The 17,963-nt window shown below is 35.3% G+C and overlaps 1 protein-coding gene across 1 annotated transcript; it reads left to right on the forward strand.

Moving 5' to 3' along the window:
- LOC109821891 (RNA-directed DNA methylation 4) lies at positions 3,436 to 12,665 on the forward strand. The gene is made up of 16 exons (XM_020388048.1): positions 3,436 to 3,633; positions 3,709 to 3,789; positions 5,596 to 5,690; positions 5,940 to 6,011; positions 6,223 to 6,264; positions 7,455 to 7,609; positions 7,695 to 7,813; positions 8,093 to 8,210; positions 8,295 to 8,368; positions 8,943 to 9,102; positions 10,674 to 10,716; positions 10,822 to 11,030; positions 11,116 to 11,234; positions 11,514 to 11,631; positions 11,716 to 11,789; positions 12,364 to 12,665. The coding sequence occupies exons 1-16, from the start codon at positions 3,516 to 3,518 to the stop codon at positions 12,522 to 12,524; spliced, it is 1,758 nt and encodes a 585-aa protein (XP_020243637.1). The 5' UTR covers positions 3,436 to 3,515; the 3' UTR covers positions 12,525 to 12,665.

Below are 17,963 nucleotides of genomic sequence, written 5' to 3' on the forward strand. Positions count from 1 at the left end.
TTACTGTATGGCCTAATCTCAACATGGGTACATAATTTGGGGGACTAATATTAAATTTTAATGTTTTGACGGCCTAATATCAAAATAGTGATGACACCAGGGACTAATATTGACAAACCCCTTTTTTAGGGCCTTGGGCCTTGGACGGTGGACAGAGTCGTACGTATCAACGGGTACGAATTTAATGTGCTAGCGAGCTCCATGGCAAAATGTAATTGTTAAAACGTACATCAAAAAGACATTTTTAATTGTATCTTGCCAAATAAAAATTTAAGTTGAGAATTTTCTGCGGTGGATCCTCGCGTTTATATAATCGACATATTAAAGCGTAAATTTTAAAAACTTCACGGTATAACAAGGGCTCCCGAGAACAATTGAGGGCATAAGAAGTGCGAAGCAGCAGAAGCTAAAGCATATTTAAGTCAACAAAGCCTAATTGTATTTTATCAAATTACAATTAATTAAGTAATTAATCAATCAAACTTATGCATGATGAAACAATAAAGAAGAAATTTTCTAAACAAACCCATTCAAAAAAAATTCTAAAAATAGACCCCTTGAGTTTTTTTTTTCAAAAATCGACTCATTTTGTCTTAATCCGGTTTCTAAATAGTCGGGGTTACCAACCCCGACTATTTAGTGCATAGAATGTTAGGGTTTAGGGTTATAATTGAGGGTTTATAACTTCCTAAATAGTCGGGGTTGTCAACCCCGACTATTTAGGAACCAGATTAAGATAAAATATGATTATTTTTGTAAATAAAACTCAAATGGGTCTATTTTTAGAAAAAAAAATATGATTAAGTTTATTTAGAAAATTTCTTCAACAATAAAATATGAGGATAAAGGACTATTCACACAGTGATATCACATGCTCTGGTGACCAAAATCCAAACCACTCAAGTCGCTCACAGACCCTGCCCATTATATTAAACCTAAATCCATCAACAAAAGCTTCACTTTATCCAAAGTACCCTAACTTTGTGCAAAGCCAGTGGTTTACTAGAGAAAACAATGGGACATTTTCTCCTATATATATAACTCTCTCTAAATTAAGCTCAGTAGCTCAACTCTCATACCAAAACTCTCCTTCATTATACTGTCAACAACTACCGAAGATATGAGCTCGTTGCAGTCTTGGATCTCCGAGCACAAGCTCGCGAGTGTTGGTAGTGTTAATATTGCAAGCTCTCATTAACTCTTATCATTGTTATTTGCAAATATGGCCACTTAATTTCATTCAATGTTGATGTGTTAGGGACTTTTTGGGCCTCGGCTCTTGGAGCATCGCTGGCGTACTCGAAGAAGAAATCGCCGTTGAAGACGAGTCTCAAGTTGATACACGCAAGGTGATGTGACGATCTGTATAGATCTAATCACGTTTGCGTATCTCTTGATAGCTCATTTTGCAAAGTGATACCCACTTTTCCACAGTAAATTCATTGTTTTTAGGGTACGGGTTTTGGTTTTGCAGGATGCACGCGCAGGCGCTGACGCTGGCGGTGCTCTCTGGCGCGGCAATCATGCACTACTACGACGACAAGAGCTAGCGCTGCTGGGATCGACGATGACGAAAAACTGGCACCAATCTCCGCTTAGATGCTGGCCGAGAACGTAGAATGTAATAATGTAATTATCGAGGTGTTTTTAGTGCTAATGGGGTTTAGTTAATGTATGAATGCAATTGTTTAATGGCTAGAGAGTTTAGTTTCTAGTGTGTAAACATCTTCTCCTGATGAATCTAAGTTCTGCCTTGACATTTTCGCATATGGCTCAGCAGTGATTTAATCATTGCCTCTAAAATACCCCCCAGTTGTTGAAAATTTAATAGAAATACTAAAAGGATAGAAGGGTGATTTGATGAGGGATGAGAGATATTTTTGTCTTTTTAGTCTCGTGTTAGATTTGATGAGGGATGAGAGATATTTTTGTCTTTTTTAGGGCTAGGAGGTAATTTTTGTTGGGTGTCACTTTGAGGTTAAAGTGAAAATTTCTCTAAAGATTTAAGAGTTTTGCTACAGGGACCCAAAATATGTGACCAATAAAGGGGACAAATGAGGTGTCCCCCTCCTATTAAATAACATTGTCCCCCTACTGGTCCCATATTTTGGGTCATTGAGGAATTTTTTAAGATTTAATGGAGCAAAAGAAGTTCCCGGGGACCACATGCAAAGCCTCTCACGCCTTGTTTGGTACACGGGAATGGACTCAAATAAGAATAGAATGGAAGAAGGAATAGAATGGAATTAATGTGAGAATGGAATTAATGTGAGAATGAAATAATCATTCTCATTCTCACGTTTTGGTGTAATTAATAAAATAAAGTGGGAATAGACGTATTTTAAAATTGTATATTTTATTGATTCTCATTTAAGTGGGAATGCTCATTCCCTATCATTTCATTGGGAATGCCTATTCCTACATAAAGTGTGAATTGATGAGAAGTGTGAATGGACATTCCAACTTCAAAAAAGAGGGTGTGTTTGGTAGAAAGAAATGAGAAGTGAGAATGACCATTCCATTCCAACCCATTCCCGTGTACCAAACGAGGCCTCAAAGGGTTTTGCGGGGTTTAACTCGTTAGGGGGTCATCAGCAAAGCTCCCCAAAGTTTAAGGTTTCCTCTGTTATTAACCCAAAAGTTTTAGGGGTGGAAATGAATCAAATAATTAATAAATAGTTGATAGTTGTTCGAATAACTATTCGGTCATATTCAATTCGGTAGTTCATTTAACACTAAACAAATATTTTTTAGTATTCAAGTCTACTAACGAATAGAATTTAATCAGATGTATATTTGATTCGTTTGTCTATTAAATATTCGTTTAAATTTTAATCACAATTTATTATTTATATTATTGTACATATGATGTCATATTTTTAATTCACTTACCATTTCTACGTAACTTTTATATACTGATTTTAAGACTTAAATAATTTTAAATCTATTTTCTAATTAATATTTTGATTTAAATATATATACATCATATATTAAAAAGGATTAATTTTTATTTATGAATTTAATATTATTTGAAAATTAAAATTTTTAGCGGAATAAATATACTTTGATATTCAATAAGTATTCGTGAATATTCAAGAATATTTATCAAATACCAAGTATTCGAGTTCGAATTCGAAAAACTAGATATATGAATATTAGAGTCCGCAAATACCAAGTATTCGAGTTCGAATTCGAAAAACTAGATATATGAATATTAGAGTCCGCATTCGAATTCGATAATAAACTAGATATATGAATATTAGAGTCCGCATTCGAATTCGATAATTTTAAACAAATACAAATACGAACACATTAGTACTCGATTCGATTCGACTCGATTGTCTACCGCCCCTAAAAAGTTCTAGCAATATCTCAAAATGGGCCGAACTCAGGCCCAGTTCAGTTATCCGATTCGGCGGTTCGATTACGATTCGCAAAACCGGAGAAAAACCCTAAAACTCAAAACCCTAACCCTAAAAATCACCAATTTTTACTGCATTCCCTCTCTCCAAACCATGACGGAGCCCAGCGAGGCCTCTTCTTCATCCTCCTCGCAATCGAAGCTGATGGAGAACAAGCCAGTGGTCGTCAGAGTAAAGAGGAAGGCGAACCAGGAGAGGCTCGATGCTTTCTGTGAGTTTCTTTGCTTATTTTTTGATGTTTTTGCTAGATTTATTGGTTTTTGTAACGGAGAATTTGGTGCTCTAGGGTTGGAGATTAACGAAAGGCCGGCGAAGAAGACGCTCTTGGATCTTGAGAGCCTCTCGGTTTCTGATTCTTCGGGGAAAGGTATGAATTTGATTAAAGTTTCCTAGGGTTTAGATGGGTACGTTGTTTTAATTTGTAAATATTTGACAACTTTACCGTTTCCTGTCTTTGAAATCCTCAGTTTTTCGACAGTTTTGTGACTTTATGCGTAGATTTAGCAAATATCTGTAATAGTAATTATGTTTTGTAGCTTCATTTTGGCCAAGGAAAAAATAACTCGGACGAATGTTGGTGACTTATATAAGGGGATTACAAAAGAGTGAAGTGTGTTAAAGATCTTTACTTTTAGGGGCTGTTTGGTTCGTTTCCTTGATATAGAGAAATGCAATTCCATGTAAAGAAACACAAGTTTTGAGTTTTCCAAACTTTTTCAAGAAATAGATTGTTTTGCTTTGGTTCGCACATAAAAAATGGTGGGAAACCAATGTATTTATTTTTCTTGTGTTTGGTTCGCATAGAAAAAAAGGAAAACTTTTGTAAACAAAGCAGAGAAAGAAAAAAATCTGACGTGGCAGAGTTTTCATCAATTTCACTTGGTTGGGGATGGAAATCGGAGAGGGAAAAAAAATCTTAGTTGGCGGCGATTTCAGCAGAGTTTTCCCTCTTCCATTCGAGCGAACTAAAGCGGCACAAAGAAATGGACGGAAACAAAAAAGCTGACGTGGAGGGGTTTTCTGAGTTTTCCACCCCTTATAATAGCGAACCAAACAGCCCCTTATTGAAAAATAATTTTCGATGTTTTCTTCATATTTCCTTTTTGAGAGAAAGGATGGGGCTTCAAAGTGAAACCCCGGCCTGCTATGTTACCTGAATGAGAGAAAGGATGGGGCTTCAAAGTGAAACCCCGGCCTGCTATGTTACCTGAATGGTTGTCTACATATAAGGACTACACCCTCAACGCCAAAGTCTAGTCATAAAGAAGCATACCGAGCTTTACATTATGTCATGTTGTATACCCAATAACACTCCCACATATGATCAATCGTAGTGCTACGGAGAGCAACAATATATTTTTACAGACAACCTAAAAAACAAAGTCTGAGCAGCCAAAACAAGATGACATAATGTAGCATCAGTAGATCTTGGACTTTTTTTGAAAGTTTTTGCTTCCTGTTTCTTTGAAACAATATTCCCTAAACAAAAATCTGCAAAGCAATTTTCTTCCATATTTCAAGTGAATGTTTATCCTTGTGAAGAAAAATTCTATTATTTCTTTCTTCCCAAATGCTCCAAATCAAGGCACAACAAAAGGCTTCTCATGCACGTCTTTGTTCTGCAAATATATAATCTCCACATAGTCCAAATCGGGAGAAAAGAGTTAGGCAAATTAATCACATTAAATTTATGATTCTAGGTATTCCCCAAATAAAACACAAAGCTACACTTGAGAAACAAATGATCAAGTGTTTCTTCTTTCAAACCACAAAGCACACAAATAGAATCAATTTGAATTCCTTTCTAATCAACATACCCTTTGTACTCAGTTTCTTCTTAAGAACAGGCCATAATAACATTTGAACGTTTAGAGGAGCTGGATATGCTGATACATCAAGAAGATGGGATGTGAAACCCCTATCTATTACAAATTGATAATGTGATTTCATTTTAAACCTTTATCATCCCATTTCTATTTTCTGATATCATCGTTGTCATGTGAAGAAATAATAAGATGCAAAGTACCCAATATTGAAAAACTAAATGCCCTGAAAGTTGTCTAACAAATAGAATTGTCCATTACCACTTCCCTTCAACCCAAAACCCCTTATCATCTGTAATTGTCTCACCTTTGTTGCATATCTTTTTTCTATGTTTTTTTGGTAATTGCAGCTATAACAGAGGCAAGAAGTAAGAAGCTTTTAGTACAACATGTTGAGACCATAAGTAGCTCTGAGGATGCTGAAGATGTTTTGCAGTCTTACCTGGTTTGCTTTTAACCTTGTTCTTTTTTATTTAAACGTATTCATATATGACTTTACGTATGTAGCTTTAAATTTGTTGATACTAGTTACTTGTTGGACAAAAATGTTATTTAAAGGTTAACATTTTTTCCCCTTAGCCATAAATTGCATCTCGGCAGTGCATGTGAATTTGAAAGATGACCTTGCTTTTGTAAAGAAGGATCGAGTTTCTTACTTGGAACCCAACAGTTATGACTTTTTATTGTGTTGTAGACTAATGTCAGTGGCTCAAAGGATCTCAAGGGGAAGATTGAGGATAGAAGGAGCATGCTCAAACAAGACAAAGTGAGTACCATAAATTCTTCGTGAGTTCAATGTATAACACTGGTGTTTTTTCATGGACGAGCTGTCTATGATAGTATATTGTCAAATTACTTTAAGCCTCTTTGCTCTTGATCGATTAATTTCTTCATTGTTCTGGTTTTCCTTCTTTTTTTCTTTGAATTATTAAGCAACAATATCACTGGTCTTGATAGTTTGTGCTTTGTGCCAACAGAAGCAAGAGCAGCTAAGGTATACAGCTAGACAAAAGCATGAGGTATGTTCTCAATGTCTTAATTTTGTCCATAGGCTGTCACAAATTTCCACATAGGGCATGCAAGATCATGTGTATCTTTATGTGTGCATGCAGTTTTCTTATAGTAAGATAAACATGAATATCGTTTCTGATCCAAGTTCTGACTCCTTATTTCTGAGATAAATAAATATCTGCTTTGCAACAAGTTTGCTACCATGACATTTGTCAACAGCCGCCTTGCAAAGTAGAGAAAGAAGTGGTTGTGATCAGGTATTTTTTTTCATAGGGGCATGTATGAATACTATCTCTGATATGTGCATCAGTTTCTAGTCATCCACTAAATGATCTGGAGAGAACCTATTTTCTTTCCCGTGTTGCTGGATATTAGTTTAAAGCATAGATGGAAAACACTATTTTGTTCAATATTATATTTCTTTTTCAAGAAAACTCTGTCATCTGAGATATAGTTTGTTCTGCTGCTTCTGTAGTTTCGACTATAATATCAGATGGCTGGACATGTCTTAACACTTAGATCTAGTTGCCATAGCAACCAGCAAATCAATTATACTCCAATTTACCACTTAACTTTGACTTCTGATGCGGTGAGATAAAATTTGTCAAGCATTAAACTGAATAAAATAAACGCTGAGCTAACTTTAGTATCCTTGTTGAAGAATTTATTGCACTATCACCATACTGCAACATTTGATATTGTTATATAGAATTTGTCAAGTCTTCCGTTGCATCAAGCAAAGATCCAAGCCATTTTATTAATTTGGGGTTCACTAGTAAACTATGTATTACATACATAAGCACACCTTTCATGTGAAGTCATTTCAGTATGTCAGCATATGAGTAAGTTACGTCGTTAACTGTTTTGAGTTCTGTACTGTTGCACTTTCATGTGGTCAGAGAACTCTGATCTATAGCAAGTATTAGTTGCTGCAACTTTTGTTGATTCTTGTGAATTTTCCTCATTCAAATTAACTCGTGTCATCATTTATGTAAGTGTTTTTCTCATCAAATTAATGGAGGGTTCTCATCAAATGGAGGTTAATTATATGAAGCAACTTCTTGCTAAGCTAAATGATAAAACTGCACTCCTTATGCTGAACTACATCACATAAGATGCAGCATCCGTGTCAAACGGTTAACAGAGTTCTTATAGATCTAATTCTAGTATGTTATTTCAAGTCTGCATTTGTCCACAGGATCTTGTACGAAGTGCTCGTTTTGAACAAATATGGAAGAGCAGAAGGGAAAGAATGAAAAATGGTGAGGATTCTCTGCATGAAATATGCCATCTATATGATGTCGTTCAAGTTGGTAATGAGGATAAGAACTCTAGAAAAGTAGCAAAGCAGGAGTAAGCTATTTTTAGTTTTTATCATCACCATTCTCCATTTCCCTCTTTTTTGCCTGCAATAATTTGTCAGCACATTGGAATGCAGGCGTCTTTCTGTGGAAGATAATGCAATATTGTGCAACTACCTCCCATTGTTGAGAGAGCATATATCTTCAGCTGCGGAGGAGATTGAATCTGAAATGAGAGCATATGCTCTTGGAGAAGGTCCATCCTACACACTTATACATTTCTAGTGATTTCTTATGACTGTATGCTATTATCTAGTTCAGGATGCTCTGGACCAACTAAAATTCAAAAATATTCATCCAGTTTCATATAAGATGAGCAGTAAATATTTGTTAAAACATTTTCTAAAATTTAAGTGCAATCAAATTTAAAAGCAGAATGGTACTGTTACTCACGTAGTTTAACAAGAGAAGATCTGCCTAGTTTGATTACTGCTTTCAGATAGTACTGATTAGTAACTATTGTCGTCACAAACAGAATCCATGAGCTGTGGTATGAATCAGTCTGCTAGATCAGACTATGTGTACGACTTGTATACTGTGCAGGAGAATCCAAATGGAATTGATAACGAGGCTGCAGAAATCACATATCCTCTGTAAGGACTTATCATCTAATTTTCTGTTGTTCGGTTTAATCATAAATGTGAATATTGCACTGAAACATGACTTACGTGCTTCAGGGTGCAAGTAAGTGAGGAAGATGATTACTATGATGGCGCCTCGGACTCTGAGTATGCAACAGATGATTCAAATGGTATGTCACGTTTTCTCTATCCTTCAATTAGTTGGATTTGCTTCGAAGAAAAGCAAGGGAGAGAGAATAAAAATCTTACTAGTTTCCTTTTTTTGTTACTAAGGGACGAATTTGGTTTAGGGGATTCAGCTTTTAGAATCAAAATCTTTTCTAGACTACATCTTCCTAGCTCTTTTATTCGAAGAAAATTTGACAATGTGTAAATTGTTTGCCTTCGTGGTGATAGAAAATGAACTTCTTAAATGTCAACTGTGAAAAACAACTTAGATATTTAGCAGTTAAAGTAGTAAATCTCTCTTTGGCATTCTCTCTCAGACTCGGTGTGTTTGGCAAGCGAATTTGGAGAGAGAAAATAGAAACTCTAACCTCTTTTCAACTTCTATTTAGAATTGAGAAAAGGTACAAGGAAAACTCAAAATGAATAAAAGGAAAAACTCGAAATGAAAATTCTAAGTAAAATTCCTTTGTTTGGCGTATGGAAACTTATGGCTTGGTCATCAAGTGCAACAATCATTTCTTCCTTATACTAGTCTATCTTACATCCATCTGAAAAAATTCAATGTCTGAACTGCAGCTGAAGACAATCCTCAGAATGATTATCCTGACGAAGAGTCGTCTGAACATGAGAAAGATGAATTTGACTATCTTGATGGTAACGATTCTAACTACGAAGATGAAGTTGTTGATGTTTCTGAAGAAGATGACGAAGATGATTGGAAATGGAGACATCGATAGCTCCTCTTTCGAACTTTTGTTGATTTGATGATATCATTTTGTAACTCACCTAAAATTTCTAATGATATGTTCCTGTTCTTGATCTAATATGGCATTAGAAAAAAAAAAAAAAGGGTTATGAAGCTAACAATATTTATCCTAACAGATAAAAAAGTGCAAATGAACTCTACACTTCCATGTTAGAATGACGTTAAGTATAGCAATCCAGTAAACTACTGATGATGAAAACCGATAACGCATCAAAGTGAACATTCAGGACCAGGAAAGTATAAGAATAACTATAAAGTCAAAACATGGAAAGAAAAAAAACATGGTCTAAAAATTCCTGATAAAGATTTTCAATCTAACAGAAACAAAAACTAAAATAGCAGATATCGCCTATTATCAATTGCATATCAACCAATGAATTGGAGTTTGTTCCACAAACTAGGGTTATGCATAAATAAACAGCAATAATTCAAATAAACTTTTGAAGCTCAATCAAAACAAGTGAATCCCATTGCATGATTGAAGCATGATTTCAATAATCAAATATTTTTGAAGGTAAAAGTATAGAGGAAAATTTTCATGACGTCGAAATTACTAAAGGACATAAGAACAAAAGGTTGTGTCTGCGACATAACTATTTAAACACAAAATCTATTCCACAAGAAAAAAAAATCAAAATATAATTGGTTTTTCCTACAGGGAACAAAACCAACACAGGCTAACCAATGTCACAAACTTCCTTAAAACAGATTCAATTTGACCAATGCGACAAATTGCAGTCACTAACAAAAATATCACTAGGAACAAATTACCAGATACAAGAAGAATAGCCTCTAAAGTTGCAATATGCAGGGAGGAAAATCAAATTTTATTGAAAATTTAGAGCTCCCAAGTTTCTTTATTGCTTGAGTATATAAGGGAGGAAAATCAAATTTATTGAAAATTTAGAGCTCCCAAGTTTCTTTATTGCTTGAGTATATAAGGGAGGAAAATCAAATTTATTGAAAATTTAGAGCTCCCAAGTTTCTTTATTGCTTGAGTATATAAGGGAGGAAAATCAAATTTATTGAAAATTTAGAGCTCCCAAGTTTCTTTATGGCTCGAGTATGTAAGGGGTAGATGACAAACAGTGTACAGATAAGGATAAGATATGAAAGCATAGAAATTTACAAAAATTCCAAGGTCAAAACCAATCAAAAATAAAGAAAATAATGAGACTGTTCTGAAAAGTCTAATTTTTTGTTCAACATTTATTGCACTATCACCATACTGCAACATTTGATATTGTTATATAGAATTTGTCAAGTCTTCCGTTGCATCAAGCAAAGATCCAAGCCATTTTATTAATTTGGGGTTCACTAGTAAACTATGTATTACATACATAAGCACACCTTTCATGTGAAGTCATTTCAGTATGTCAGCATATGAGTAAGTTACGTCGTTAACTGTTTTGAGTTCTGTACTGTTGCACTTTCATGTGGTCAGAGAACTCTGATCTATAGCAAGTATTAGTTGCTGCAACTTTTGTTGATTCTTGTGAATTTTCCTCATTCAAATTAACTCGTGTCATCATTTATGTAAGTGTTTTTCTCATCAAATTAATGGAGGGTTCTCATCAAATGGAGGTTAATTATATGAAGCAACTTCTTGCTAAGCTAAATGATAAAACTGCACTCCTTATGCTGAACTACATCACATAAGATGCAGCATCCGTGTCAAACGGTTAACAGAGTTCTTATAGATCTAATTCTAGTATGTTATTTCAAGTCTGCATTTGTCCACAGGATCTTGTACGAAGTGCTCGTTTTGAACAAATATGGAAGAGCAGAAGGGAAAGAATGAAAAATGGTGAGGATTCTCTGCATGAAATATGCCATCTATATGATGTCGTTCAAGTTGGTAATGAGGATAAGAACTCTAGAAAAGTAGCAAAGCAGGAGTAAGCTATTTTTAGTTTTTATCATCACCATTCTCCATTTCCCTCTTTTTTGCCTGCAATAATTTGTCAGCACATTGGAATGCAGGCGTCTTTCTGTGGAAGATAATGCAATATTGTGCAACTACCTCCCATTGTTGAGAGAGCATATATCTTCAGCTGCGGAGGAGATTGAATCTGAAATGAGAGCATATGCTCTTGGAGAAGGTCCATCCTACACACTTATACATTTCTAGTGATTTCTTATGACTGTATGCTATTATCTAGTTCAGGATGCTCTGGACCAACTAAAATTCAAAAATATTCATCCAGTTTCATATAAGATGAGCAGTAAATATTTGTTAAAACATTTTCTAAAATTTAAGTGCAATCAAATTTAAAAGCAGAATGGTACTGTTACTCACGTAGTTTAACAAGAGAAGATCTGCCTAGTTTGATTACTGCTTTCAGATAGTACTGATTAGTAACTATTGTCGTCACAAACAGAATCCATGAGCTGTGGTATGAATCAGTCTGCTAGATCAGACTATGTGTACGACTTGTATACTGTGCAGGAGAATCCAAATGGAATTGATAACGAGGCTGCAGAAATCACATATCCTCTGTAAGGACTTATCATCTAATTTTCTGTTGTTCGGTTTAATCATAAATGTGAATATTGCACTGAAACATGACTTACGTGCTTCAGGGTGCAAGTAAGTGAGGAAGATGATTACTATGATGGCGCCTCGGACTCTGAGTATGCAACAGATGATTCAAATGGTATGTCACGTTTTCTCTATCCTTCAATTAGTTGGATTTGCTTCGAAGAAAAGCAAGGGAGAGAGAATAAAAATCTTACTAGTTTCCTTTTTTTGTTACTAAGGGACGAATTTGGTTTAGGGGATTCAGCTTTTAGAATCAAAATCTTTTCTAGACTACATCTTCCTAGCTCTTTTATTCGAAGAAAATTTGACAATGTGTAAATTGTTTGCCTTCGTGGTGATAGAAAATGAACTTCTTAAATGTCAACTGTGAAAAACAACTTAGATATTTAGCAGTTAAAGTAGTAAATCTCTCTTTGGCATTCTCTCTCAGACTCGGTGTGTTTGGCAAGCGAATTTGGAGAGAGAAAATAGAAACTCTAACCTCTTTTCAACTTCTATTTAGAATTGAGAAAAGGTACAAGGAAAACTCAAAATGAATAAAAGGAAAAACTCGAAATGAAAATTCTAAGTAAAATTCCTTTGTTTGGCGTATGGAAACTTATGGCTTGGTCATCAAGTGCAACAATCATTTCTTCCTTATACTAGTCTATCTTACATCCATCTGAAAAAATTCAATGTCTGAACTGCAGCTGAAGACAATCCTCAGAATGATTATCCTGACGAAGAGTCGTCTGAACATGAGAAAGATGAATTTGACTATCTTGATGGTAACGATTCTAACTACGAAGATGAAGTTGTTGATGTTTCTGAAGAAGATGACGAAGATGATTGGAAATGGAGACATCGATAGCTCCTCTTTCGAACTTTTGTTGATTTGATGATATCATTTTGTAACTCACCTAAAATTTCTAATGATATGTTCCTGTTCTTGGTAATCTTATGGCTAGGAAACAGTTAAGTATCTTACAGTTTCACTTTTTTAGTACTTATATATCCTTAATTGTATTTAGTCCCTGACTTGGTTAAAAGTGGCATCTTAATTCCCTATGTTAGCAAACGTGAAAATTTTCATCCAAATTTTATTGGAAACATTCATATGTTAATTTTAGGGCTTTTTAAGCATTAATATTTGTTAAATTATTATTAAATCTATCCAGATTCTAGTGCAGGTGTATTCTACTTTTACGTTAAAAAATAAAATTTGGAAAGACTTAACAATGAATTTAATAAACTTAATAGATAAAAAGAACAATGAATTTAATAAACTTAATAGATAAAAAGTTATAAAATTAGCATATACGTGTAATATAGGAACTTTTGGATAAAAAAATTTAAGTTTGCAAAAAAAATAGTATTAATGTGTCAATGTTGACCAACTTAGGATTTATAAATGCTATGGAATACTAAGAGAGCATATAAGTACTAAGAGAGTAAAAGTATTAAGGTATTTAATTGAACTGAGAGTACATAAGTGCTAAGAGAGTGAAACTATAAAATATTTAATTGCTATTTTGCCCAATCTTATTAAAATATTAGCGTGCACAGTATAAGATGAGTAGCTGCCAGTTCCTTAATTGTGTACAGTACTTCTATGAATGTCAGTACTCCAAGATCTCATCAGATGTAATTTAACAATAACATGTTATATGGAAAAAATCATACATAGGGTTATATGTAAAAATCACGAGAGTAAGCAGAATGCGCACAATCATTGATTCAATAGTTAGTTCACAATGATTTTAGTTCACAATGATCTTGTTACATATTACGATATTTTTACAATGACCCCATCCTATTTATTATCAAAAAAAAAAAAATAGTGGATAGACCATTGCTTAAACATAACCATATATTATCATGGTCATAATTTTTTTCTTTGAGTACAAATTATAAATGAATGTAGTTCACAGGGGTATAGCGTGTATTATATTTAAAATGTATCATAATTACTAACTAGATAACTAACGGTTGAAATTAAAAATAGTAATCTCTTTATTACGTTTTTACAGTGAATAAAATTCAAATTCTTTTTTACATTCTGATGAAAATGGTTTCATATTAATTATAGTGCACCCATTGCACATTATTTCCTTTCCCTATTACTCAATTTTATGCTTTGGCCCCATTGTTTGATTACGGAGCCAACGCACAGCTGTGAGGATGCAGTTAAAAGCAAGCGAATGAGGTCTATCAAACTTGAGTTTGCTTTTTGTCCTACGCGATGGAGACATCTTAAATAATTTTAATTATTGGTTAAAATACACTAGGTAAATATATAGGGAGGTGCTACAGGCACACCACCGGACACACCCTCAAGCACACTCCCTCTCCTGCTACAGTGCAGGGGACCCACATGAGATTTTTAAAAATCTTATGTGGCCCCCCTGCACTGTAGCAGGAGAGGGAGTGTGGCTGAGGGTGTGTCCGGTGGTGTACCTTCATCATTTTTCAAATATATAACAGCCAAATATATAACACATCATGGTAAGTGCAAAGTACTACTCATAAGCAGCCAAATAACAAGAAAACAATGTGATGTTGAGATTAGAGAAGCATGAGCAAGTAGCACTTAGAGTGGTGCCCTCCTCGGTCTGAGTCAGTCCAAAAGTGTCCACATCATTACATTCTAATTAATTAATTATTACTTATGGAGAGGAGATTATCTTGGGAAATTTGTACTGGAGGGCCTTTATCTTTAATAATCCAATGGGGAAATACCTTGATTTTTTGGGGCTATCCGAAAACATATTTGACCCAAGGGAAAAAAATTTAAAATCCCCCTAATCTATGTGACTCTTCCAAGAATTTTTAAATTGTCCTCTCCATCATTCTTTTTTCCCCTACTTTTCTCTCTATCTCTCTCTCTTTCCTCTCTTTTTTCTCTTCTCGTATTGATCTTCCATGAACCCTTGAACCTTTTGTTGGAGTAGTGATAATATGCCCTTGAACATTCAATACAAGTTATGTAACTTTCTTATAATGTTAATAGATTAAATTGTTGCACATATAATTTGGGTGCCATTTTTATAAATATCCTTAGAAATTGTTTTGTTTGATCGTGTGTTGTGATGATCACTTGCTTGGAGATGTGATCTAACTTAATATTTTTTAAACTTATGCTTAACCTTTAACTAGTAAATATCAACTTAGTTGTAACAGGTTATTATACATGATACTAACATGTGAGATGTGGTGGTGGATCTTAACCACTAGGAATAGGGATTCCCCAAGTGTATGTCATAAACTGATAAACACCGTCGTGATGTGTATAGCACTAAAGTGCATTTGGATTCCCCCGGACGAGTAACCTAAGAGATAAATAATTCAAATTGGTACCTTTGACTTGATGATATGGTTATTTCCGATTTGATAATTTAGTATGCTTTGATGTGATCATTAAGCTTGTTTAGCAAACGCTACATAATATAAAATTTTGGGTTGCTAGATTTTATTTAGGGAAGTGACAAATATCTATATAGGATCTAATATGCTCATTATGATGAGTTAATTTATTATGCATATCGCATGAAGTTATTAAATTCCCGTCAGCGGGTGGTCTTGGACAATATCTATTAAATTTTATTTTCTTATAAAATAAAATATTTTGATATTTTAAAATACTTTTTATTTATGTTCCTAGGGATTAAAATTTGGGCATGAACAAATAGGTGAATTGTCCTACTCGAAAGAGTTGCCTAAAATAAATTATACTAGTGACGACTAAATGTAAGATATTATTAATAAATAATTAATCGCATATTATGAAAGAGTTTTTACAAATAGTTTGTCGAATATGGATTTGATTGAAATTAAAATTATTAATTTGGTTAATAATTAATTCTTGGTATAAGACTCAATTGGTCTCATTAATGTTATTAGAAGATGTTTACATGCAATACAAATTCTATTCTATCTTTAATTGTTATGGATAGAGTTTTTAAACAATTCTATTCTATCTTAAATTGATATGGATAGAGTTTTTAAACAATTCTATTCTATCTTAAATTGATATGGATAGAGTTCTAAACAATTATGAATTATTTAAAAATAAAATATATAATGCTAGTCTAATCCTATATATAGGTTTCATATGTATGTTGGCCACCCACGTGCGAAACCGGACGCGGTTTCATCTCCGCGTGAAGAGACACGAAGCCCATGAAGGCACACCCAAATACATCATATATATATATGATTGAGATGTTTAGGTTTTTCGGTGATGCAAAGGAGGTGTGCGGTGTACGTGCGGCTACAGTTCGTACGCAAGGGGGAATTGTTTTCGGCGTGCAAGGCTTTGGAGACTTGATTGCTTTTGGGCGGCTACAGGCAAAAGAAAAAGAGCTTTTGTTTATTGTTTTGAGAGAGATATTGTGAGGGATCTGAGAGTTTGTTTGAGGGTTTAGGTTGTGAGTAATTATAAACCCTAGTTGTATTCTCTCCCTCTATTAGTAGATCTCCCCCCTCCTTTCCCCCTGGACGTAGGCAATTTGCCGAACCACGTAAAAATTGATTGTACTGCTATTTGTGTGATTTGTAATAGCTTTTTAGGTTCCTTCGACGCGCAGTCCTAGAGCTGACGAGAGGAAGAGCAAATATCCCACTTTGATGGGATATTAGGCTTTAGATTCTTGTTCCCTTTGAGAAACAAGAATTCTTATTGAACCCTAGTTGTATTCTCTCCCTCTAATAGTAGATCTCCCCCCTCTTTGCCCCGTGGACGTAGGCAATTTTTTGAACCACGTAAATTGGTTGTACTACTATTTGGGTGATTTGTAATAGCTTTTTAGGTTCCCTCGACGCGCAGTCCTAGAGCTGACGAGGGGAAGAGCTAATATCTCACTTTGATGAGATATTAGGCTTCAGATTCTTGTTCTCTTTGAGAAACAAAAATTCTTATTGCGATCTGACTCTCTTGTTGTGCTGCCGAAGTGCTGCCGAAATTTCCGTTGCGCGCAACAAGTGGTATCAGAGCCCAGATTTCAGATCTAGGGTTTTTTGGTGGAGGAATATTCTTGTGTGACGCTTAGTTCTTGGAGTTCTCGGCTTCGGTGGAGATAGCATTAGGAGTTACCGTTGGAGATTTCGCTTTCCTCGTGTGGTTAGGAAATCTATTTGGAATCCAATCTAGGGTTCAGTTGGGTGGTTCCTAATTTCTATCAAATTTGTTCTTTCTCTACAATTTTGGAGTTAATTCGCAATGGGAGAAGAAGGTGAAAGCAGCAAATCGATGGCGGGTACAATACAAGTTGGTTTTCAGAACACTAAGATTAGTGTGGTGAAGTATGACGGTAAATCAACTTTGGTTTGTGGATGAGCGACGTACATGATGCACTCAATGCTCAGAATTTGGAAGAGACCATTATGGTCCACGAGAGGCCACCTAAATATGAAGAGGCGGTATGGGAGAAGATGAATAGGAACGCTTGTGGGGTGATCAGGTCCTGTTTGGAACAGGAGCTGAAATATGATGTGATTGGGGTGACGTCTGCAATGAAGATGTGGGAAATTCTCAACAATAAGTATCTCACAAAGAGTGTTGAAAACAGGTTGCACTTGCTACGAAGACTTTTCAGATTTTAGATGTCCAGAGGCACCTCGCTAGCGGCTCACGTGAACAACTACACTAAGTTGTTGTCGAACTTGGCGAATGTTGATGAGAAGATATCGGATGAGTACAAGGCGATTATTTTGTTGGGCTCCTTACCGGATGAGGAGTATGATACCTTCGTGCTCACTTTGTTGAACGGGAGATCTTCTATCAGCTATAGTGAAGTGACTAACGCTTTGACAAATTACGATTTGAGGAGGAAGGATAAGGAGACTTCCCGCGCTAGTACTTCAGGAGAGGCCTTGTCGACGAGAGGTAGAAGCCCATATCCGAAAGGTGGTAATAGAGGAAGGTCAAAGTCTAGAGGTCGCCACCAATTAACAAAGAATCAATGTGCATTCTGCAAGGAGCAGGGACATTGGAAGAGAGACTGTCCGAAGCTCAAGGAGAAAGAGAATGGCAAGAAAAAGGGCCCGAAAGCCAATGAGGTGAATATTGCGAAAGGTTCTGTGAGCACTGTGTTCTTGGTAAGAAGACGAAGGTGAAGTTCGGGACTGCCATTCATCAGACGAGGGGCATCCTGGACTACGTGCACACAGACGTTTGGGGTCCCACCAAGACTGCATCACTTGGTGGTAGACATTGGTTCGTCACTTTTGTAGATGACTATTCTAGGCGTTGTTGGGTGTACACCATGACGAAGAAGAGTGAAGTCCTAGATTTGTTTGTGGAGTGGAAGAA

The sequence above is a fragment of the Asparagus officinalis genome, chromosome 8 (genome assembly GCF_001876935.1).
Source record: "Asparagus officinalis chromosome 8, Aspof.V1, whole genome shotgun sequence".
Taxonomy (NCBI): Eukaryota; Viridiplantae; Streptophyta; class Magnoliopsida; order Asparagales; family Asparagaceae; genus Asparagus; species Asparagus officinalis.